The following is a 26,588-nucleotide window of genomic DNA, read 5'->3' as shown; positions in this document are numbered from 1 at the left end:
GAAGAGAGGTGGCGAGGGTGGGGCCTGGGAGGAGGAGCAGTGGTTTGCAGGTGATGAAGGGGAAAGAATGCCCTGAGCAGAGCGAACAGGAGCTGTGAAAATAGGACCCTGAAAGGGCAGGTAGTGTTTAGGATAAAGTGGGACTTCAGTGTGCGTGGAGAGTGTGGTGGGCGAGGTGGATGCTATACAGCTGGAAGGGTAGACTGGGTACAGATTCTGAGGAACTTGAAGAGCAAGGAGACAGATTGAACAAGCAACTGGGAACCAAGAGGTCATAATGAAAGATTTGACAATGATCAGGTTTCTTTATGGGGATGTAGTAACACTTTAGAGGTTGCTCCATCACGGGAAAAGGCTAGAGGTCTAAGGACTGGAGCATTCGGAGCCATTTAGGTACTGGGTCATAGAGACGGAGCACAAGCCTGTGGCCGTGCAGACGCAGAGAAGAGACAGGCACTGAGAGCTGTTTCCCAGACAGAATGAACATGATTTAGTGACTGAGAGGACTCCGTGCAGGAAGCTGGTTTCTGAGGAGATCAGCTTCCCTGAGGACACTGGTTCTCTGAGGCTCATTCCCTGTCCCCTCTCCCAGTCACGGTGGGGAGGCAGAACAACCCTCTCAGCTCCCTAATGCAGCTTCTACTTCTCGTCTACTTTGTGGTGGTTTGCAGCTGTCTGTGTCCCAGAAAAACATGTTTTTAAATATAAGCCATTCCTGTGGGTGTAAACCTATTGCAAGTAGGACCTTTCGATGAGGCTACTGCACCACCTCAATCAGAGACCTTAAGTGACCACCTCAACTAAGACCTCAAAGGGTTGTAATCCTATTACCGGAATCCTTTGTAAGAGAATGAAATTCAGGCAAAGAAAGAGAAAGCCATGGGAAGCAAGAAGTTGAAATTCAAGGGAACCTGGAAGAGAAGGGAGAGAACAGGAGATGCCGCCATGTGCCTTGCCATTGACGGAGGAGCCACGGATGGCCGGCAGCCAGCTCCAGAGTGCCAGTCTTTGCCATGACTCCATGTTCTTGCAGCTGCCATTAGCAATGCTTTCTCAGGGCTCGGAACACTCAGGCTGCTCTCCGGCTGCCTGGAACCCTCTGGGCTACCTTGTTCAACAGAGTTCTATACTTTGGACCATTCCTTCAAAACCTCCTTCCCCATTCTATATTTATGTGACTTGGGCACCATTCTCTGAGTGATCTGCTCTAAGAAACTCATTGTAGGTGAGAAGTTAATGGCTAGTAGCTGCTTAATATATAGTTACTTTTGGACACTGTAAATATTTTAGCTCCGACCATCAATGCCTCAACTCTAAGCTGTATTTTGGGAATCCAAAGCGTGTCGAGACAGTTACAGAGTGAGCTGTACTGATTGAGTGCAGGGTGTCCTCTGGGACCTGAGCACAGTATGTGGCCATTTCTATGTGACTACCTGAAGCAGCCCTAGACACAGAATGGAGAGTGACTGAGCTCTGCTCACTCACCTGCTCCATCTAAAGGCACATCTGGGCTGCGGGAAAATTGCTGCAGGAAACATTGAAAACTGTTCTGTTTTAAGCATGATTTCTAGGCCTGGGCTTGTGAGAAATCCAGAGACGTCCATTTAATTGTGTCGGTGTGTGTGTCCATTTGGAAAGCAATGCCAGAGTGTCTGCATTTCTTCCCACTAACCCCTCCCAGAGATGATGGAAGCCTGGACCAGTTGGAGCTGTTTTTCTTGGCCCTAAAAGAATCACTCTATGCATGATAAGAATTAGTTATTGGCTATTTTTTTCATAAACTTGCCTGATCATAGGAATCTCCTGGAGACTGTAAAAGACAACAGATGCCGACACCAGCCCCCTGCCAACATAAAGCTCCAAACTATGGAACCAAAATCTCTTTGGTTGGTTCCTGAAAATCTATATTTAAACAACTTTCCTTTAAATAAATTTGGGAAACACTAACCTATGAAGAAACTAGATGTGGCTTTTTCATTTCCTTCAGCAGGCAAATTGATGACATATGGATACAGTTTGGGGACAGGTACTCTTAGCTCAAGTAGATTCTTTGGTTAAGCAATTGGAGATAAGAAAGCACTAACCGTAAGAGGCAAGCTCTCTGAAATTGAGTTTTTTCACATAGTAACACTTAGTATGGCACTCACCAGATTCCAGGTATCTATGAAGAAACTCTACTAAGTGGGTACTCATATCATCTATAGTAACTATTTACTATATTAGTGTTTTAAGGGCAGTGGGCATTTTTATTAGCAAATCTCAAATGCTGACAATATCTGATTTTGCAAATAAACTGTGAAACCCAGGGGTTCTTAAGATTCAGCACTTAGGAGTTAGAATGAGCACAGTAATCACAGTCATTAATTTTCTTCACAAAGAACTGTTCCCAAAGGGCTTGCATAGCCTTTACTTTTGGAATGCCAAAACTGACAGTCGGTTGTAAACATCACCCAATTTGGTAGCAACCCTGGAAAGAAAGTCAACACAACTGCTCTGAAGGTTCTAGTGGGTCCAAAATATGATGGAGTCATTGGATTTGGTTAATGCTAAAAATGAATGATTCTGCAATTCTAACATAACTCATGCTTTTCCCTTACAAAATGCTCTGGGCTTGTCTTGTAGATACAGATTCATGTTTAATTCTACCAATACACTCCTGATGGAAAATGAGGTGGTGACTTATTAGGGGCACCAGAGTATACATTTAATTCTTGTCAACTCTTTAATATTTACTGAGTCTCATATGTCAGACATTGTGCCTGTGCTGGTACAGACGTTAATAATACACACTGCTCACCCTCATTTAACTTAGAGCCTAGGGAAAGGCACAGAAACTATGACTGACTTGAAAATGCTGATTGCATTCTAATTGCCTGAAGCGAGTGAACAGACCAGCATGTTGGTGAGGAGTGGTCCATTAGTGGGTGGGCATGAGACGGAGGCAGCAGCATGTCAGCAATTTCTACCTTCCTCCTAGACAGAATGGCACTTGATGGACCAGAGGGGAGTGTGGGGGTGAAATTTAGAAAAGTTGATGCTCTCTGAGGAACATTAATGGCTCTTCTGTGGTCCCCAGGACAACGCAGCACACTTGCTGTGGGAGTGTAACTCAGATTAGAGAGCTCCAGGTGGCATCTGTCTCACCCAGTTTTGTAACCAAGAAGTTAGGATTTAGGGAATGATTATGATTACTGAGCCATTATTCAGATATTCCCTTTTACCTTCTGGTGTATTAGACAGAGGGAAATAACTGAAATCTCAGAACTGTAATCCAGCTGCCTTAATCACTAATGATTGTATTAAGGACAGGTACTCTTAGCTCAAGTACCTAATGAGTATTATTATTTTTTATTTTATTTATTTTATTTTTAAATTTATTTTATTTATTTATTATTTAAATTTATTATTTAAATTTATTTTATTAATATTTACTGAGTCTCATATGTCAGACATTGTGCCTGTGCTGGTATGGACGTTAATAATACACACTGCTCACCCTCATTTAACTTAATGTTTATTAATGAAGGGCCTTGAGTCAGCCCAGAACTAACCCACCCCGATTCCAAAGTTATCTTGAGAACCCAAGCTGTATCTAACCAAAACCTGCCAGACATGCGTAGTAGCTTAAACTTTAACCTAATAGTGACCTGTACCTCACTATAATACTAAAAATCATGCCCATCAACATAGTAAGGCTGCCATTTTCTTATATACGTTCTGTGACTAAGCACGTAATCAATCTTCATGTGCCCAATAATTAGATCATCTCTAACCTTGTCATCTCGAGCCATTTGTTCAGTATCCTAAAACCTGCCCATCTTTTTTGATACTATAAAACTATCAGAATTACAGGGGAGACAGATTTTTAGGCCAATAGGCAATCTGATCTCCTTTGCCCCTAGCAATAAACTCTTTCTCTCTTTGAAATCCTGGTGTCACAAGAATTGATTATTTGAGTGCATCAGGCAAAGAACCCACTGCTTTTGACTGGTCAATTTTGTGAGTGCCGTGTCTCACAGTAACATAAACATGTCAAGCCCTCCTGGAGAGGACATGACCAAATGGAATTTGATAAAGGTAGGCTCTAGGTCACTAAATACAGAGCAATGTCAAAAAAAGTTTCAATAATTGGACTTTACTTTGTCTATGTGATACAAGCAATGAGTTTTACTCATTTTCTCTAACTTGACTTTTCAACACTCAACTTTTGGGGATTGAGGATTGGGGACATCCAGCAATAGTCAATATTTCCTGCCAGGGGTAGATGTTTCTATACTCTCCATATCATAGCATTGGAATTACTAAGAGTTATGTGAGATTCAAATGAGATAATAAGCATGTACTTTTTTTTTAATCCATGTGACTGTCCTTATTGGATAACAGAGTTGTTCCAAAGAATTAACATTGTATTATAAACTGGCTTTGCAGGAGGGGCACAGCAGGAGGGACACAAACCCCTTGCAGATTTTTTTTTTTTTTTTTAGTATTTAAAAAATTTTCTGTTCTATTAACATATTATAAAAAGAAATAAAAGAAAACAGAGTTACTATGGCTAAGAGATTTAAAATAGAGTCAGGAGGTCATTCTGGAGGTTACTCTTATGTATGTCTCAGCCAGATATCACAAACTGCCAAAGTATGCAAAGCCTCAAGCAAAAATGTCCCTCAAAACCCTAAGGACATTGGACACCATAAACAAACCACAAGATAAAGAACTCGGTAAACTATCTAACCCGAAGGACATTTGGAGCCCCCCAAGTATCCACCAACCACAAACAATTTATGCAATCTTCTTTTTCTTTAAAAATCCTTGTCTGGAAATGCCAAGACAGGACAGGCTCTGGGTTGCTACCTGACTTTGTGCTCCTCGAATTGCAATTCTAAGACCCCAAATAAATGCAATTCTAAGACCCCAAATATACAATTCAGTGCTGTTAATTACGTTCACAGTGTTGTGCTACCATTACCAAAACTCTTTCATCACCCCATCATCTGTGCAATTTATGCATCAACTCCCCCTTCTCTAACCCCCACCCCCCACCCCAGCCCCTGGTAACCTGTATTATAGTTTCTGACTCTATGAATTTGGATATGCATGTACTTTGGGGGCATTCACTGTTAGTTTATCAAACATCCAATCCCAATGCCTCTCCCCTCACCTGGTTCTGCTATTGAAACTGAGAAGTGAAATACTCTCTTTCCAGTTTCCTTTGTCTCTGAGTGGGCCAGGTGATAAAGTTCTGGCTGATAGGTGTCTGCAGGGCTCTTCCTTCTTTCAACCTTGAAGGTGTCTGTGCAATCAGAACCTGCAGCAGCCTTGAGACATAATGTGGGGAAAGTTGGGAAAATTGCAGATACTGAAATCAGGTATCTGAACCAAGTCAGCACTGCCTGTTTCCAGCCTGCTGGTTATGTGAAACTAATAAAATGGGAGTTTGTTTAATAGGGTATTTTATTTCCTGCAGTTGGACATGTTCCTACTTGATCCAGCTTTGAAATACATAAAATTCAAGTTAGTACTAGGTATGCTTTAAAAGATGTAATGTGGCCAGTTTAGCTTGAAAGGAAGTTTTAGCTACGTCCTCAAACATCAACATTGTGAAGGGTTTCACTGAATATAAATATGGTAATTATACAGTTAGTAAATATATTCAGTGCCCTCATCCTACCCCCAACAAAGAACGAGAATGGCAAGAAACTATTTGCAATTAGTAGATTGAAAAATCTATTTATCTTCCCATTTGGATTGGGCTCAGCAGGTACTTTGCCCCATTAGTAACTCATTCCTTTATATCAAAGGAACAAATATGAAACACTTGATTTGATTGATAAGCGGTTTTCTTTTTTCCTTTCCAATGAGGATGACTGACAACAAGGCCTCCTCTCTAGTGCTAAAACCAGAAATAATGATAGTGCCAACCAAGACAGAACTCATAAATAATTCATGGCACCAAATATTTTAAGTGAAAGTGCTTTCCTCATCTGTAAGCAATCATTTGATGTTCTCGTTTTGTTCCCTTCTATTGTTCTCTGCTTTTAAGAAAGGAGATATGGAATCATATTCGAGACAGCTCAAAAGGGAAATCTCATTCAGGCCCTAATATTCCCCCCTCTCTCTGACTTGCACTCTCTCTGACTTGCCTCCTAATATTTTCTATTGTTTTCGTGACCTCTGTGTGTGAGTTATTTGGGGCTCAAAAGGATCAGAGGTTGGTGAAAATCTGGTTGGTTAGTTAGAACCCTTTCCTTGGTGAATTGTCCAACAATATAGTATGCACTGATTTAAAATTAAATGACTACCTGCCTTCCCCTGCTTTCATCATCCTCAGCATAGTGTTTCCTCTGCTGACCTTGCCTAACTCCTGGCTTGCCCTTTTAGCTGATCATCATCAGGAATTCCCCAAAGGCTGAGACTCCTCACTTCCATTAGGAGATACCGCTGGGACCAGAGATCCTACATCCATGCTTCTTCATCTCCAGCCCCAGTGGAGATGCTGACACCTACCCTTTACTCTAACCTGCTGAACGTGGCTCTCTCCTTGCATCCCTCTCCCCAGAGAGTCCTTACGGGTGAAAATTCCCTTTCTTAAGCCTCTTCTCATGCTGCCTCCAGAGGTCTCATTCATGGAGGTTTTCAGAAGCTCAATAATGCAGAAAGTGACAGACACAAGCACAGGGAGTGTAAAATGGAGGTGTGTCATGGAACAGACACACGAAGCAGAGAGGAAAGTTCTAACGTTGGTTGGAAGGGCATTGGGTAAGAAGCCACTAGAGTCCTTAGTTTTGTTCTGTTTAACTGTGGGATGCTGGATTTCCCCAGTATGAATTATCCCCAAATTCCTATATGGAGGTGTCAAGAATAGCACTATTTACTCCTCAAAATTACCACAGAGTAACCCTTTCAATATCAGCTATTGCAGCTGAATAATCTTGGATATTTAAATGTAGGTTCACTGTGTAAAAAAGGAATACACATATCATTCAAACTACACATTCTTGAGTGCACAAGTACTTCAAAAGGTTGTACCGTTACCCATTTTTCACATTTGCCCCTTTATTAGACCAAACCCTTCCGAATATTTTTATTATACCTCCAGCCACATGGTGGGAGGCTCAGTCAATGATAATTAACTCCTCTTGCTTAAAAATAACGTACAATTTTCCTGAAGCTTCTATCTTCTTCCCTCCCTCCCTTCCTTCCTTCTCTCTTGCTTCTTTCCTTCCTTCCTTCCTCTCTCTTTCTCTCCCTCCCACTTTCTCTTTTTTGCTCGCTCCCTACTTCATTTCCCCTTTTCTCCCCCTCCCTCCCTCCCTCCCTCCCTTCCTTCCTTCCTTCCTTCCTTCCTCTTTCTTTCACAAGCATCTTAACCAGAATATACATGCTGCTGTTCATGGTTAAGGAAAACATAAGGACATTTTATCTTGTTGAATTAAAAAAAAAGCTCTAAACACCCCAAAATAGTGCCTACTACTTAAGTAAACAATAACTACTAGTATCTTTTCTGATTTTTTTCATTTACCAACAAAAGCTTATGAATCAAAAATAATAACAATAATAAACATTGTAGTTTAAGAGACTAATGAGGTTAACTTTATTGCCTTGAAATGCAATACAGTGTTGGATTTTTTTTTTTTCCAGTGAAGCCTTTTGGGCAACTGGTTTGCATCTAAAATTGTCTGCTGGGATATGTTTTAATGATAAGCTACATGCAGAAATGTTTGAGTGGCTTTAATTGGGATAACTGATCTCCAAAGAGGGTAGCAAAAATATTTTCTTCTCTCTCTCTCTGTGTGTGTGTGTGTATTTCCTTATATACATCTTCCTTACAGAGAAGGAATAAATTAAGGAACTTGTGTATTTAGGTCCTTTCATTAGCTAGTTTAGCTTTGAGAGCTTTCATCTACACCTTGTGAATTATTTTAGACAAAACTCTCATTGATCTTTAAATGAACCGAGAGTTGGGTTAGGATGGGGCAAAGGGGCCGGTCAGACTGATTTTCTTTTCCTTTCCGTTTTAAGAAGGGATGTTCGGTATAAATGTGTCAGCATTCATGCTATACAAGGGTCAGCTGCTGGTGTAGTAAAATCTATTCTGCATTGGGTAGTTTAAACTTAATGGTTTAAACCAAAGGGTTTAAAATCAATTGCCCATCAGTAACCCTTATTGTACTGAGATGTTGGCTTTCATGAATCTTAATGTGCCTGAACAGATCCATAGAGACATATCATCAACTTCACATTTCTCTTTATCCATTTAGCAATTATTAAGATCAATTCCTTGAAATCCAGATGATAATTTACCATCTTTTATCACAGCATCACAGCATGAGGTTTCTGTTTAGTTTTTTTTTTTTTACTTCCAGTTCATTTTTCATCTCCAAGCCTACTGGATATAATTAAAAAGGCCTCTCTTTAAATTTTAAGATCAAAGTGATTGCCGTTTATTTGGGGGGTGCAGGTAGGATTGGAAAGAAAGTGGTTTTGAAATATTGGGGGAATAAACTAATACATTCTTCTTCTACTAGACCCCTGTGAAGACGAACTTTCACAAATGCTTCTCATACAATAAAAAAGGAGTTTCAACTGTATTTAAACTGTCATGATTTATCAAGTGCAAATGGGAAAATAGTATTTAAATACCAGCTTTATCTTGTTCAACACAATAACATGATTCGTTGTTCAAGCCAGAAAAATGTCATGGACAGTGCAAAGACAGATTTTTTTACCTCATGTTAATTTTAGGTTCAGAGCAAAATGCATGCGGCAAAACACATTCTGCATTTCAAAACTTGAAATTGGCACTTTCAGATTTTTTTTTTCCAAATAAAACAGGTCTGCTTACTTTGCTTGGAAGAGTTTGACATTCTGAATGGAGTTGTTCTGAGCTCTTTCACAAAGTTCAACTTTACCAAGCAATTTTCCACCCCTGGTCTCCAGAAGCTATGCATTTTTGCAGGGTAGTTATTAAATCCAATAATTTTTTTGCAGTGGTTAAAACTGCATGTTACCTCAAATGTGGGAGGAATATTTGTCAAAAAGTTTCTGAGTATGTTTTGCAGGACGGAAAAGCAAAAGAAAGGTTCCAATGTAAACTTCTAAAAATAAACACTAGAAAACTTTCTTCCCTAATTAATTTATAAAAATAATTTTACATAAAAAAGGTCATGCATTGTCACTACCATGCCTCAATGTATGGCTCCAAAGGAAACCCAGAGTAGCAAGGGATAAGAAATCAATAATGCCAGATTTTAGCTCTGCCCTTCTTCTTCTATGACTCTTGTAACTTCTTAGTCTTAGTGCCCATATTTCTTGAAAGCAATAATAAAAAGTCCTACCCTTCCTATTTCTCAGGGCTGTATCAATTTGGTTAATGTATATGAAAATGCTATAAAAATGAACATATCAAATAAAAGACATCATTGTTAATAGCCCCTTCAGTATTCACTTTCTCATGGAAAAACAAGATTTTCTTAATAAAGGAGAAGATAGAGCAAAGCTTGATAACTTGGCTACATAATATTGTCCAGGTTTCTGGTTCAAGAGGTTAGAGTGAACAAGCACAATTGCTTCTCCTCCTTTTCCAGATCCCTTTGAAATTCAAGAATTCCAAAAGGGAATATCTGGAAATATGATGTGATCAGGAAATGGTTCGATAGCATTCAATAATTACCTGGAAGTTGTAATGTGGTTGGGAGTTTGTGGGTGAATGAAATGGAGAGGATGAAAACAAAGCCCCAAACACCAGCACAAATGAGCTGTCATGGAGAGAGATGCAAATCTTCAAGATCAAACCCAGAAAGAATTAGGTTCAGAGTCAACAGGTATGAAGAGCAGGGTGAGTCATGCTTCTGAAATGGGATTCACTGATTTTTTTTTTTTTAAACTCCAATTGGTCCACCCTCTCTACTCCTGGAGAGAGTACCTGAGAACTGGAAGTTTACTCTCAGGCAAAACAATGGGAAGTCTTACTCTAAGGAAATGGAAAGATGTGCCCCCCATAAAGGGGTCCAATGAAATGTTTATCCCACAGAGCAAATCCTCTCTCATTTTGGCCTTTGGGGGGGTCCCTTGTCAATGACTCACTCCTTCCTACCCATCCTCAAGAGGTGTCTGCCATTCGAAACAGAGAGGCGTCAGGCAACCCTTCCATTCAGGATTTGAACCTATTGGAAACACTCATCAGCTTGCATAGTCACAGAGGAAATCCACAGCCAGTGCCTACTGATGAGCTAATATTTTATTTCCAAATCCGAAGACTCAAACAAAATCACTAAGGGTAAAAGAGGAAGTCGTAAGATGAACAGAGAACTACTGAACCTAGAGGAACCATACCAATCAGAGAACAGAGGACAACTTAAACACTTGCTGATGAGTATCTGCAGAGAAATTTGTGATGATATAGCCAATATAAAACAAGAAGATTATTCCTTGATAAAAGAAGAAGGTAAGAACAAGAAAGATATCTTGGATAAAAAACAAACAAACAAAAACACAGATTGGGGAGGATCTAAGATGGCAGCATAGAGAGGAGTGGAAGCTAGTTAGTCCCCCTGGAATAACTAATAAAAAACCAGGAAGAACTAGTAAATAATCTGGAATAACCACAGGAGGACAAACGTGACTGTCCACTCATCATACACCAACCTGAATTGGGAGGAATGCCTGAGATCACAGCATAAAATCTGTAAGTAAAAACTGCGGATCCAAGCTGGGAGACCCCTCCCCCCACAGCCCAAGCTGCAAAGCTTTGTGGTTCCAGAGAGAAGCTCTCTGCAAGCAAGCAAATATAGCTCAGCTGAGCTCTAACTCAGGTTTTAATTAGTGAGTGTGAACTGCTCACTACGAGCTATGAGTCTCCAACAAGCAGACAGAGGCTTTGGGTGATGACTGACCTTGGGGAGCTGGAGGGTCGCCATGGACTAGCCCTGAAAGGGACTTTCTGTCCCTGTTTCAGCTCAGTGGAGAAAACCTCAGCCATTTTCAGTTCCCAGTGCTCTGACCCAGACAAGGGTGGAGATAGCACAGGCAGAGAGAAATCATTGAAATGCTAATGACCTCTCCCTAGGGAGTCTATCTTCTCTAAGAGGAAAGGGGTGGGGCCCAGCTCTACTACCCTCCTTCCATTCAGAACCAGACCCCAGAGCCTGGGGAAAACAGCCACAGGCCACATCTTCTTACACCAGTCCGGAGTTACAGGCTGGCAGGCACCACCTGCTGGGCAGAAAAGCACAGTGACCTGAGGCATCACAGGGTGTAACAATTTTCTAAGACACACCCTCAGGGAAACCAGATCCTGAATATTTCTTCCTTCTGGGACCTGAGCCTGTTCTGGTCTGGGAAAACCTGATTGGGGTAACCAAGGAAACCAGATGCCTAGACAACAGAAAACTACAACCTACACCAAGGAAAATGAGGTTATGGCCCAGTCAAAGGAACAAACTTACACTTCAACTGAGATACAGGAATTGAAACAACTAATAATAAGTCAATTCAAAAAGTTTAGGGAAGATATGGTGAAAGAGCTGAACCATATAATGAAAACACTGGGCGTACATGAGGTAGAAATCGAAAGTTCGAAAAACCAACTGGCAGAATCTATGGAAATGAAAGGCACAACATGAGAGATGAAAGACACAATGGAAACATACAACAGAAGATATCAAGAGGCAGAAGAAAACAGTCAGGAACTGGAGAACAAGGCACCTGAAAGCCTACACAAAAAAGAACAGATAGAGAAAAGAATGGAAAAATATGAGCAATGTCTCTGGGAACTAAAGGACAAAATGAAAAGCAAGAATGTACATGTCATTGGTGTCCCAGAGGGGGACAAGAAGGGAAAAAGGGCAGAAGCAATAAAAGAGGAAATAATCTATGAAAATTTCCAGTCTCTTATGAAAGACATAAAATTACAGATCCAAGAAGTGCAGCATCCTAAACAGAGTAGATCTGAATAGGCCTACACCAAGATAGTTAATCATCAGATTATCAAATGTCAAAGATAAAGAGAGAATCCTTAATTAGGGGGAAAAAAGGAATTAAAAAAAAGTGTAAAAGCAGCAAGAGAAAAGCGATCCATCATTTACAAAGGAAGCTTGATAAGACTATGTGTGGATTTCTCAATAGCAACCATGGAGGCAAGAAGGAAGTGGGGTGATATATTTAAGATACTGAAAGAGTAAAACCACCAACCAATAATCCTATATCTGGCAAAACTAACCTTCAAATTTGAGGGAGAGCTTAAAATATTCTCTGACAAACAGACAAAGCAGAACAAGATACCTGCTCTACAGGAAACACTAAAGGAAGCACTACAGACAGAAAGGAAAAGATAGGAGAGATTTGGAAAACAATTTTGGGAGATAGTAGCACAGCAATGTAAGTACACTAAACAAAGATTACTGTGAGTATGGTTCAAAGAGGAAGGCTGGGACCATGTGGGACACCAGAACAAAAGACAACAATAAAGACCGGGACTGTGTAATTCAGGGAAACCTAGGGTGCTGAATGATTGTAATAAAAGGTACAAATATGTTTTTACATGAGGTACAATAAATGAATGTCAACATTGCAAGGTGTTAAAAATAGGATGGGACTGGGGGGAAAATACAATCAATGCAAACTAGAGACTATAATTAACAGAAACATCATATTCTGCTTTCTTTAATATAACAAAGGCAATGTACCAAAGTTAAATGCATGTGGGGGCATGGGGAACAGGGGAAGGGTATGGGACTCCTGGTACTGGTGATGTTGTCTGACTCTTTATTCTACTTTAGGTTAATGCTATCTTTCCTTTTGTCACCTTCTAGCTATCAAGTTTTTTTCTGTTTGTTTGTTTTTCTCTCTTTCTCTTGCCTTTTTCTTTTGCCTTTCTGCCTTCTTTGACTCTTCCTCCATCTTTGTGGAAGAAATGGAGATGTCCTTATATAGATAGTGACGATGGTGCTGAATATATATTAAAAAAACAACAACAACAACAAAAACAAAAACAAAAAACCACAGATTGACCAAAATTAGGGGGAAAAAGGAATCAAAGAAGTGTAAAATAAATTAAGAAATTTCCAAAAACAGAGTAAAAGGATAAAGGGATTAAAAATAAAAAAGAAAAAGAAAAAGAGAATTCAGAGTATTGAGAATTTGACTTAAATGTGTATAAAAGAAGGAATCTATCAAAGAAATGACACAAGGATAAATACACAAATAAATAGCTTAAATATATAAGGGAAGGTGAATGGCTCACACCAAAACATATTCTTGTGAAAATATAAAACATGCATGTTCGAAAGAAGAACCTCTTCCCTCCTTGGGCAGGGATGGAGTGGTAGGCTGGTCACTGCAAAAAAAAATATCAGTCAGACATAATGTTTCACATCAGAAACAATGGATACAAGACAATAGGACAATGCCTTCAAAATACAGAGGAAAAATAATTTGAAACTTAGAATTCCCTACTTAGCCAAACTATTAAAGTACTGTGAGAATCAAATCAAGACTTTTTAAGACAGGCAAGTATTCACAAAGTTGAACTCCCATCCCCTTTTAAAAGGATGCTACTTGAGGACACACTCTATCAAATAAGAAGAAAGAACAGAAATGGAGAGAAAGATCCTGGAGACACTGGGTCTGGCCTAGAAGTGCAGTGATGATGTCAAGACGGCATCTGGGCAGAGGCGCAGGGAAAGATGAGTCACACTGATCCAGGAGGTCAGAGACTCCCAAAAGGATTTCTCTGGGAGGGAAGTGGGAAACATTGTATAGATATATGACTAAGAGGCTATATGAGTTAGCAAATATTAAAGGCATATCACTCTTTTGTTTCCATAAGAAAAAATTAATTATTCCAGAAAACATGCACAATATTTTAAAAAGCTGTAAAAGAGTCTAGCTACAAAAATGAATCAAATGCCAACGTGACATGATTTTGAGTTAGTGATGGAAGCAATGAGAACCTGTGCTCTGGAAACTCGGGACATTCTCGTTCAAGAGAGAGACATTGTATTGGTAGAGAATTAAATGTAATTCTAGCTCACTGCTTGGCTCTGTGATAATATTTACAATGTCCTGATCATGTAGAGGCTGTGGTTTTCAACTCTTAGAATCACTCTGCAGACAAGATATAGAAGACTTAACTATTGATATAGACTAGAATATAAATATTATCGTTTATGGTAACATAAAATAAGTTCCTAATTGTCAAAAGTTGTCTAGGAAGGAAAAAAAATGAGGTGCTAACATCCGTGATTTACATGCAGGAAGTTAATATGTACCATCTAAATTTGAAAGAATAAGAAATAAACATTTAAGCATATTACCTAAAATTATAAATATTGTCAATATAATGATGAAATATAAAAAAATATCAAATTTGAATAGTGTGATCAATATATATATTTAGAACTGAAAATATAGAAATATAGAACCAATATAAAATTTAGATTCATCAGAAAAACACATAAAACTGATTAAAAGTAGCTGCCTCTGAGGAGTGAAGGAAGTAAGAAGGAGTAGGCTGGGAAACCATTGCTTTAATTCATAAAATCCCCTTCTATTTGAATTTTTACAATATGACTATATGATTTTGATGAAAGTAAAAATATTCTAGCTGTAAATATATATTTTTATCATATTTCTCATACAAAATGGTCTTAGCATCATAAATAACAGAACTTTATATGAGCTAATTGATGTGAATGAATTGACACCTCATCTACAAATGGAAGGGGACAAATTGAATCATGTTCTATCTGAAAATAAATTTAATTTTATAACTTGGATTATTTCTCAGGCATTTGCTTGAAAAACTGAACTAGAATTATGATTAAATGGCACATCAACTTAAAGTAAATGAATAATTAAAAATATTTCTGTTAGTAATTTTGCACATTTCTTCCTAATCTTTTTTTATCAACATGTTTATTAAATTTTACCTTTTTAACAAGAAAGAAAATTTAATTTATTCTTCAATGTTCATAAATCACTAATTAGTGAAGCTTTACTTTGTGAACTCTCAATTTTAAATAATAAATTTAGTTCATACAAATAAATTGCCTGTACATAAAACAGCATATTCACTGGCAATTTTAAGTACTATTTTTTCCCACAAGCCTTGTAAAACATTGAAGTTTTCTAAGGGAAGGTTGCATCTTCCAAGACTATCCAGAATTGAGTTTCCTCATCAAGTGGGAAGATACTGCACAATCACAGCTCCATAACTGGGAAATGTTTTTGAAAAACTATTCACTAAATCAAACCAACTTATGCTTTTGAGGTTGGAAACATACTGCACAATAAATAAGAAACAGTGAATGCTACCTTTGTTTTCCTTCAATTTTTCCTCTCTCCCTCCTTCCCTCCCTCCCTTTCTTCCTGGTCATGGAATGGACCAAGAATCTAATTTAAACTAAGTTATCCTGGAATCCATGACAGAAATTCGATGTTAGATTCCAAACTTTTACATCTAGCAAATTTTTGCTTTCGTGACTCTACAATTCTGTGTACACAATTCGTTTATAGTTCTTTCAATATTGGACTTTACATTGGATTTATAACTCATCTCCCACCAGAATATAAGATTCATGAGGGCAGCGACTTGTTCTATTTTGTTCTTTGCTGTTTTCTCAAACCCTAGTGTGATGGTTTGAAACTGTTATGTACCCTAGGAAAGACTATGATCTTTAATACAATCTTGTGGGGGCAGACTTATTATGGGTGGGATCTTTTGATTATGTTGTTTCCATGGAGATGTGACTCACCCAACTGAGGGCAAGACCTTTTGATTAGATGATTTCCATGGAGGTGTACCCTGCCCATTAAGTCAGTCTTGATTAGTTTACTGGAGTCCTTAAGAGAGCTCAGGGGCCAACACAGAGCCAGATGCTTGGAGATGCAGACAAAACGACATTTGGAGATGCTAAGATAAGAGATGAAGCCCAGAGTTTGCCCCAGAGAAGCTAAGAGAGGACTCCCAGATGCTTAGAGAGAAGCACCCTGGGAGAACAAGCAAGGATGCACAGGAGCTGAGAGAGAAGCTAAAAGAGACAGAAGCCAGAGACATTTTGGAGAAAGCCTTGAAACCAGAACCTGGGAGCAAAGGACAAGCAGACACCAGCCACGCACCTTCCCAGCTGACAGAGGTGTTCCAGATGCCATTGGCCATTCTTCAGTGAAGTTATCCTCTTGTTGATGCCTTAGTTTGGACACTTTTATGGCCATAGAACTTTAAATTTGTAACCTAATAAATCCCCTTTATAAAAGCCAATCCATTTCTGGTATTTTTTGTAACAGCAGCTTTAGCAAACCAGAACACCTAGTATAGGCTCTAGCATAAAGCAGGTACCCAGTAAATAACTTTTGAATAAATGAGCACTATTAGCAATAGTAACTAACACTTATATGGTACTTATTATGGGCTAGGCATATCCTAAGTGCTTTACATACATTGACAACCCAGTTGGGTAAGTAATACTGCTATTCCCATTTTAAAGGCAAGAAAACTGAGTCCCAGAGAGGTTAAGTGACTGATGCAAGGTGCAGGTGGAGCTGGGATTCAAATGTAGGCAATTCAATCCTAGAATCCATGCTCTTAGACCGTACCACATCTCAGTGTTTCCTTGAGTAGATTGTTGTGCCCTAAAGGGGAGGGCATATGTCTTTTCTTTGCATCTCCTCATTCAGGGAGAACAGTGCCCAGTGTACAGATGCATCCAAATCATGGCTGCTGGCTGCCTGGATAAACAAATGGCCACATCCAATACTTATGATCTTGATTGGGGTTGACTCTTAACCCTGAATTTAGAATACGTCATATTCTTCAAAGAGGCAAATGTTATCAAACGTATAAAAGCAGTGCAAATATTAGTGGTTTAGGCAGTATGCATGTCACCAAATATAGCATCACTGACAGAACAGAATTACTCTTGACTTATAACATTATACTTACAAAGTCATTTTTATCTTTCAAGGCCCTTAAAATAATTTGTTACTTACCAAATTACACTATGAGGTAGGTGTTTTTATTTCCATTTCACTAGGATGCCAAAAATGGAAAGGTTAAATAACATGTCCTTGTGCTAAAACTGACAGTGTACCAAGTATTTTTGTTTCTACTCCAATGTTCTTGTATTTGACAAGACTGGAGAAACTCCCTGGGGGTCTATAGTGGCAGGGAAAATATGCCAATCATCTGGTTATTTAACTGATTTTTTTTTTATGTAAAAATTTTTGGACATCTGGTAGATGGTCTTTTTTCAGCCTTAGCCTTAGTCTACACATAGCCAACTGTGTGCACGTGACTTGTGAATATGTGTGTGAAACTGAAGTAACCCAAAAGTTAATTATTTTTACAATAATCTTTCTCCACTATGCTATTACAAACTCATGCAAACCTTTGGAAATAGAAACTGTTGAATTCAAATAACTAGTTGGTTATTATTAATAAGTTAGTAATTAGACATTTTCATCAAAATTAATTGCTTAAATTCAACCATCATCTTCTCCCAATATGGACTAGTAAAATGGCCATTGATATATTGACCATTTCCTCCTGGCTTTATCATTCTTGCTTCCTAGTATGGAATTCTTATCACTGTGAGCAGTTTGGGGCTGAAATGTTCAGACTTAAGTGTCTGAACACAAGTTCCTCTTCTGGAGTGGGGATGGTGAATCTTAACAGTAAAGAGTGCATTTAATTTTGGGTGGTAGAATTCATGGGGTGCTTTATACCTCTCCAGTGAAAAGGAACTTAGAATTGTCAGGTTAGATTCTCTGGAAAGGACTGACCTGTGAGTAGAGGAAACAAATGTGGGGATGGAGAAAAAGGAAGAGAAGGACAAGAATGACAGGGGAAGAGGAGGTAGAAAGTAAAAGAATGACAAAGAAGACAGGTAATTAGAAGAAGAGGGTCATAAATAGGAATAATAAGGGGAAAAAGTACTCCAGGGGTCTGCCATGGCCTGGGAAGGGGAAGTGAGGAGATGCAAAGAAAGGGAGAGTCTGAGCGCTATTCCTTTCCCCGTCCTCTTCTCTCTCCTCCTTTCCTCCTTCCCTCAGCTCAAGCGCAGCTTTACACACAACAGTTCATCTTGCCCAAGTGATGGATGTAGTGTCTGAGCTGAAACAGGCTCATAAATGTCATTTGGCCCGTGGGAATTAGACACTTTGACAAAGAAATTGCCCTCAGAAAGGTCATTTCCACGACACAGTCCTTCACTTGTTGAAGTCAGCTCCAGCTCCCTGGTTCTTTAGGCACCGCAGCTGGGATGGTGAATACACACTCTGTTTAGAAGGTGACAGAACCAAAAGCCCAAGGATGCAGGGCACACTGTGGTGACAGAAAAAAGGAAGGAAATTTGATCTCACCCATCAATCTTAAATGACTTATTTGGTGACCTCTTCTAAACTTGTACTCCAAATTTAAAAAATACCAACCTTGTAAATTCTTCTTGAGAATGAAGTGTGGGAAAAATACTGAACAGGAAAGCAACCAGGGCTTAATTCAACTTTTATAATGGAAATAGTGAGAAGCTAGTGTGGAGATGGTTTTTAACGGGCATAATTATAATACAGTTGTCAATATGTATATATTTTTTTCTGGTGATACACTTTAGTCAACAATCTCTTTGTAGTCTATTTTTTGTTTCACTTTTATTATATCTTTGTATGGAAGAGAGAATCCTTTGGTTCCCAAGATCAGGTAAATACAACTTTTTTTTCTGGCAGATTAAAATTCCTACAGAAAAATAAGAGACAGATTACCTTTGGTCATGACAATTCCTGCCAGGGCTTTATGGCGGGCATGCATGGAAGTCAAGTTGACTGTCAACTCCTGGAACTTCTGTGTGACCAGCTGATACACTGAATCGGCAAATTCCTGAAAGACACAAACACCAGGCCTGACTGGGCTGAGCAGAAGCAGTGACTGGACAATTGACTTTTCACTCCTCTCTACCCTTCCCAAAAGCAATTTCCCCAGGTGGGGGTGTCTGGAGGCGGGACAGCAGTTCTCAGCAAGAGACATGAATCTCTTTCATAGAATTCCCTACATGTACATGCCATTGTTACTCATCTTGTTCTTGGCCCCGAAGCCTCAGGAAATAATCAAATATTATGTTAAATTGATTGCAGGCCTTGATTCTGGGAATTAGCCTCTGGTTCTGCCCCTTGGCACGCAGCCTGATCTCTGAGCAAATAACCTTTTCCTGGGAAACTATTTCCACTTTCTCTCTCTATTCCTTCCTCTTTCAGACCAGCAAGCGCTAATGTTTCCCTCAGGGAGAATTTGTGGGTTGAATTTTGAAAGGCAGGAAAGAGAGGATTTGCACACACTGGATAATTTGTTACCACTTTATTCTCAAATTGTGGAACCAATTTCTAAATCCCCCACAAAGGTCAGGTATTCTGGCTGAGCTCTCCTTACTGCTCACTCCACAGCCTCTTCAGCCTTACTTTGCTGCATGCATGTAGGCACGCACACACACGTGTGCACACACAGGCTTGCACATGCACACAGACTCTCTCTCACACACACACACAAACCCTATGCTGGTGTATGTATCAAGTTAATGTATCCCCCACCGTTCAGTTTTTCTAAAACGACTGTATCTCTATTAAAAGTTGCGAATGCAAAAATAAACAAAGAGGGTTTAGCCCAGAGAATGTGATTTAGTCATCCTTTATCCAGTTTCACCTCATTTGGTTGCTGAAATTTTGCATTTTTCCTGTGCATGGGACTGCATGTTTCCTTTTATTAGGATGATAGTAACAATCGAAATCTTTGGAGTCACAGAAACCCAACTTGAATTCTGAAACTTACTAGCTTGGGAAAGTTATTCAAAACCTCTGAGCCCCATTTTCCTAAATTACAAAATAATCCTCTTAATTTCAGTCTCACAGTGTTTTTTTTTTTGTGTGTGTGAGGATTAACTATATTAATGCATCTTAAATCCTTAGCACAGTGCCGGGCACTTAGAAAGTGTTCAAAACAGTAGCTATTATTATTGTTGTTATTAATTTTCCCTAGTTCCTTCTGTACCTGCAGGCATTAACTAAATCTTTATGTATCCAAAACAATAAATCAACTTATCCATGAGGTGGAGCAAAGAGTTCATTTTTTTTTTTTATGGAACAGATTTTTACTTTTTAACCAACTATGTTTTGATATTGTACAGGTGTTGCTATTGATTAGGAAAAAAACCCACAAAAACAAACAGGTCCCGGATAATTAAAGAGATCTTCTTTTAAAATCTGTATGCAATAAAACATGTTCATGAACCAATGAGCACACGAACCTGTGAAACAGGCCTGCCCCCTGGAAACAAAAAGCCTGCCACAAAAATAACAAAAAGCTAAATTTTATAGCTCCCTTCCCGGTAAAGAGTGTGGGAACAGTGAAGGCTGAGTGTTGCCTCTTTCCCAGAGCCCTGCTGGGAAGGTTCGCAGCTGCTGTAGCTGCTATGGCAAGTGTTCATTATTCTTTAAACTGTTCCATAAATAAATATGGAAAACCCCATAAATAATAAATGCTTCACAAATTAGGCTTCCCTAGGTGGGTGTAACAAACATGTATTATTCTCCCTCGGGTAATCATTCAGCCTTTTCTGGTGGGTGGAGCGGGTGGAGGGCCATCTATTCCTGGCTTATGTGTGCACCTGAGGGTTTTCTGGCCCTGTACCCTTCAGGCCCTTTGGCCTGAAGCTGTCACCTCTGGGTAGCAGCCACAGAGTCACAAAATTTTAGAGATGAATCCTGGCACCTGCTCGAGGCCATCCTGTTCTTTTTTGACCTGGGAACTGAGATCCAGAGTGGATGAGGGCCCATGTCCCTGGATAGCTTGTATCTTCATTTCCTGGGGCCACTGTAATAAATAACCACAAACTGGTTGGCTTCAAACAACAGACATTTATTCTGTCATAGTTCTTGGGGCCTGAGGTCTGGAATCAAGGTGTCGGCAGGGGCTGTACTCCTCACAGATGTGTGGCGAGAACCTGTTCCTTTTCTCTTCCAGCTCCCGGTGACTGCCGGCCCCGTGGCTTGTGTCCACCTCCCTCCAATCTCTGTCCCCGTGCCCCATCAGCATCTCCTCTGTGTCTCTCATAAGGAGATTTGCATTGGATTTATGGCCCACCTGGATAATCATCTCCAGATCCTTAACTTATTCACATTTGCCGAGACCCTTTATCCAAACAAAGCCATATTCACAGTGACCTTATTAGGGGGCCGCCATTCAGTCCCCTACATCCTGTTATTTACTCTTCTACCCTCATGCTTTCAAAGTGAGGGTGTCTGTTTTTCACAGAGGAATGAATTCGGTTTATTTCTGTAAGTGTTGGCAGAGCCTGATTTCTTAGTTTGAGTGAGAAGATGAACCGATTAATCAGCCTTTACCAGGTGCCCCAAATAATAATATCAGAGGCACTAACAGCTGCCATCTACCGTACATCCTCTCTGCGTGAGACACTAGTCTGAAACCTCTCATTATAGGACTGGTGCTCACTACCCATTTGAAAAATAAAGCCTGCGACTAAAGAAGATAAAGTTCCTGACCAAAACAAAAACAAACAAACAAAAGATAAAGCTCCTGGCAAAAAAAAAGTCACTTCTTCAAATTGTAATGCCATTAAGTGAAGCTCACACTGGCACCACCCCCTTCTGCTTCCCCTGGGGAACTCTGGGTGTGAGAGCTTTGTGCTAGGAGGGGATGGCGGTGACCGAGGGGAGGGGGGCAGCAGGGGGCTTGACTTCAGGAGCTCACAGTGGGGAGTGTGGCTAGGCCAGACCAGGAGATTCACAGAACTGGAGAGTTGTAAGAGGCCTTCATTGGTCACCTGGTGTTTTTAAAAAGTCAGCCTCTAAACACTTGTTTTCAAATGGAGAACAAAGAGATGGAGACAACAAGGGACAACATGACAACATTTCCATACCAGATAAAAGCCAAGCTGCCTGGGTAGGTGGGGCTTGGCGCCCACAAGCTCCATCTTCCCCTGCCTCTTGGTGTCTCCTGAGGGAAGAATTCCTATGAAGCATAGTTTGGAAATTGGACTCAAGAAAAGTAAAGGATTTATGGGTTAGCCCTCAGCAAACGGAGATGGAGCCCCACTCTCTAAAAGGCCCTGTGGGATTTGGTGGGGCGTGGAAGATGAGGGAGGCAATGCGAGCTGGGCTTTTGTGGCAATGGGTTGAATCTGAAGATTAGGATTTAGGGGCCCGAGGAACTCACTTCTATTTGGTTAGGGGCTCACATCTAGTTGGTTAGGGCCTGAGGAACTCACATCTTGTTGGTTAGGGGCTCACATCTAGTTGGTTAGGGCCCGAGGAACTCACTTCTAGTTGGTTAGGGGCTCACATCTAGTTGGTTAGGGCCTGAGGAACTCACTTCTATTTGGTTAGGGGCTCACATCTAGTTGGTTAGGGCCTGAGGAACTCACATCTTGTTGGTTAGGGGCTCACATCTAGTTGGTTAGGGCCCGAGGAACTCACTTCTGGTTGGTTAGGGGCTCACATCTAGTTAGTTAGGGCCCTGAGGAACTCATATCTGGTTAGCAAGATCAAGAACGGCTCCACTGGAAGCTTACATTTGAGGTGAACCTTGAAAGAAGAGTAAATGTATTACATTTTCTTCTTCAAGCTTCTGTTTTTCAGGTAGAAGAATGAATTTTGTTTTCCTCACTGGCTAGCTGTACACCATATTGGCAAATGGGTAGAAAATCAATCAGCTGTTTCGCTGGCGGAGCATCCTGGACTTAAATAACTGGGGGATTGTTTCCCCCATCTGTGTGGCTGCTATGGCATTGTGTGGGCAGAGTCTGCTTCACACAATTTCTCTTTTGTATTTTTTACTAGCTAGAATCAGTTGCTAATTGCTGCATGTATATTAATCATGATTCACCAAGGTTTTATGTGCTTTAAGGGCTATGTTCGTATCTTTTATTTCTAAAATAGATTTTCGTGGTGCTGGACATCCATCTGATTCCTGTACATTGTTGTACAGCAAGGAGATATTCTAAATGATACTTTCAATTGTCCTTTTCCATTCATTTTAAAATCTCCAATACAGGAGACAGCTCTTGATTTTGCCTGACTGAAAGGACTCTGTAAGACCCTCAGAAGAAGACTTTCCCAAATCACAGAATAATAATATGGAATAAAAAATAAGCTCCCTCATTTTGCAAATCTAAAGAAACTCTATGTCTTTCAGAGACATAAAATAACAAAACAGTAGCAGCAGAGATGTACCATGTGCCTATCACTATGCTAAGCCCTTTACATACATTATCCAATTTAATCCTTATAAGGAAGGTATGGTGGTTAATTTTATGTGTCAACTTGGCTAGGCTTTGGTGCCCCATTGTTTGGTCAAACACTAGCCTAGTCGTTTCTGTGAAGGTGTTATATAGCTGTGGTTAACATCTACAATTAGCTGACTGCAGGTAAAGGAGAAGACCGTTGATAATGTGGGTGGGCCTCATCCAACCAGTTATAGCCCTTAAGAGCAAAAACAGGTTTCCTGTAGAAGAAATTTTGCTATTCTGTCTCAGGACTGTATCATGAAAATCCTACCTGTGTTTCCAGTCTGCCGGCCTGCTCTGCGGATTTCAGACTTGCCAGCCCCCACAATTTCATGAGCCAATTGCTTAAAATCTATCTCTATCTCTTCTCTCTATATATCTATATATATCTATATCTATATCCATATCTATATCTATATCTATCTGTGTCATCTATCTCTATATTTGTATATTTATATAGCTGTGGATATAGAGATAGATGATACAAATATATACATACACACAGATATCTATATCGATAGTGATATCCTATTGGTTTTGTTTCTGTGGAAAACCTTGACTGATACAGAAAGTACTATTATTACCGTTTATACCTATTGAATAAACTAAGGCTTAAGAAGTTGAAGCAACTGAACCAAAGCTACACAGTTAGAAAGTAGCAGAGACAGGATTTAAACTCAGCAGTATCAACTCAGACTTTCCATGCTGAACTAGTAACTAGAATGGCTTTGAGGAAAAGCAGCATTTTCTCCTCAAGAAATGCCACAGGTTTCTTTCCCTCCGTGGATTCAGACTGGACCAATTCCATTTATAATTAAAAAATGATGCTGCCAATAAAAAAATAACTGAGTGTGCACTATCCTATTGAGAAGGAGCAAATTGCACACAGAGGCTTGTGTGTTAGTGTCTGGCCCTTTCTGTGATTCCTTGGTACCCCTCAGGCCTGTATCCCAGGATGCTTTGCACCCATTATGAGCTAATTAGCCCTGAGCCACAGCCATTCCCTAATGGAGTCATTTGAGGAAATGCTGAAGCAGAACAAATCACATTTTGGTTTGGATTTCAGCATTTCCACAGATGAAGGGTTCTTCGACTCACTTCGCTTGGCAAAAAATGCAAGGGCCACTGGGACTTCAGGTGAATTGTGTTGTTTAGTCCTCTCCAAGAGTGACAAGGACCTTTGACAATCAGAGACTGCCTCAGATAGAACAAAACAACTTATTCATCCAGAGGTTTCCCACCCTCACCCCTCCCCCGAGAGGAAGCCCCAGAGGCAGCTGCCAGCTGTGAGAGCTGTGATGCTATGCCATCCATTGTGCCTGCCACCGCATCCTTGGCAACTCTGGGAGAGGTGGCACAGATGCTTCCGGACTGTTTTCAAGGTTAATGGCTACTGCACCCACCCCTCTGAGGGAGGGGGACGCTTCACGGATTCCAACACACCCAGCACACACCCAGCACACACCCGACTCTCAGCTTGGACGCCATAACCTGTTTCTTAATCTCTAATGCCCAAACCCACTTCCAATCTCTGAAAACTCTGTCCTGAGCTAAAACAATTTTTTTCCCTTCTACTTGGAGGTCTCTTCCAACTTCTCCTGTCTACTGTGTTTAGCTTCTCCTAGAACTGCTGAGACATCCATTTGGGGATTTACTTATACTTTATCTTGCATGCTTACCTAACAGTTCCATGTTTTTAATGACATAACTCCTCAATGTAATAATACATTGGTAGTAGGTGAACATGTCTTGCATTACTTTTGAATTTTCTTGGTCCTGCCATAGCACTAATTATAGTAATAGATGTGAAAAATGATGATATGCATTTTGTGGGAATGAATGAATGCATGAATAAATAGTCTTTTCTGAGGCTACCTATAAGGCATACAAATGGCTGACCAAAGGGTAAAGAATTCAGGAAAAAAAATCATTTTTTTTTTTTTTCACTAATTGGTCTTAGCATTTTTTTCTGACTCTTACACATGAAACAGGATGTTGTATGAGCAACACACTTTCTGATAACAGTGCTATACAATATTTCTGGCTATTACAGGTTATCATCCTCCACTTGTTCTTCTGCCTCATAAAATATGTCAAAAAACATGGAAATACAGGCGTGACAGAGACCATCCATTTTCACCGAGATCTGTGATTTCCTCTGCTTCCTTGATACCCTGACATTTCCTTGCCTCTCTTGCAGCTAGGAGGGGTCATGTGACAAGTGCTGGCCAATGGATGTTGGAGGAACTAATGTGTACAGTTTCCTGAGCCAGGCCCTGAGACCTATGGGAGATCCTCCGTCTTGGTTTCTCTGGCTCTCTCCCTCTCTCCATTTTTCCTTGGTCCCTTGTTCTCTTTCTTTTCTCATACCCTGGCTGGATGCAGGGATTCCCATGACCTCCAGCCACTAGATGGATGGAGCCAGGGTCAACCATTCTTTCTGAAGCGTGTGATTTTATTTGTATTAAAAGTCACTGAGATTTGGGGTTGTAGCTTCCCGCAGCAGAATTATTTCCTCTGTGTAACAGAAAAGGTGAGATATTATAAAAAGGTGAATAAAACCTGGTAATATGATTAAAGGAAAGCAAATAGTGCACGAATTCTGGTACTCTAATATCAATAGCTAATGACCACCACGTACCTCATGACAGATCCTGACATGTGGTGGAATTCAGATGGCAAGGCTGTCCACCCTGGCATGTGACCTGGCAAGCCTCAGATGTTGGGGGGAGGCTCTGTGTGGGTGGGCATGTGGTGGGGGAATTCGTAGGCCTCATGGGGCAGCTTCTCTGCATAGTTCCGCTTGTTACTTAAAAAAAATTCCTTATGTGTAAAAAGGTATTATTTGGGCTTCATTTCCACTGTTTTGTGGATTCAAATATGCCATAGGAAATGCAGATAAAGCATCACCTCCTCAAGTGCTTTTGGGCCAGTTGATTTCGGAGCAGCGTAAAGATGAGGGATTTTTGAGACTCCCTGGTCCACCTAACTCCTGATGAAAGGCATATTTAGTGTCGGCTCCTGTAAGAATGTGGTGCTTAACTGGGATCAGCACTGAGAGGGACACAGAAACTTTCACCACTTACTAGCTCCTCAGCATCCTTCCCCCACTCATCCACTGTTGAGGGGTTGAATCACTCACCTCACAAAAGACACATTCAGTATTAATCTGCATTCTTAGAGGTGTGAACCCATTTGTAAATAGGGCATTTTCAAGATGTTATTGTTAGTTAAGGTGTGGCCAAACTGAATCAGGGTGGATCTTAATCCCTGTGACTGGAGGCCTTATAAAGAGAGGAAATTTGT

General features: G+C 40.2%; 1 protein-coding gene across 5 annotated transcripts in view; it reads right to left on the bottom strand.

The window, feature by feature from the left end:
* ADARB2 (adenosine deaminase RNA specific B2 (inactive)) overlaps positions 1–26,588 on the bottom strand; it is a 604,351-nt gene that overhangs the window by 80,778 nt on the left and 496,985 nt on the right. For all 5 annotated transcript variants that reach the window (XM_037835667.1, XM_037835670.1, XM_037835668.1 and 2 more), the window contains one exon: positions 18,754–18,868. In XM_037835667.1, coding sequence (XP_037691595.1) covers positions 18,754–18,868 — 115 coding nt within the window. The remainder of the gene's footprint in view (positions 1–18,753; positions 18,869–26,588) is intronic.

The sequence above is a fragment of the Choloepus didactylus genome, chromosome 5 (assembly GCF_015220235.1).
Source record: "Choloepus didactylus isolate mChoDid1 chromosome 5, mChoDid1.pri, whole genome shotgun sequence".
Lineage (NCBI taxonomy): Eukaryota > Metazoa > Chordata > Mammalia > Pilosa > Megalonychidae > Choloepus > Choloepus didactylus.
This window is presented reverse-complemented; position numbering and strand designations above follow the sequence as displayed.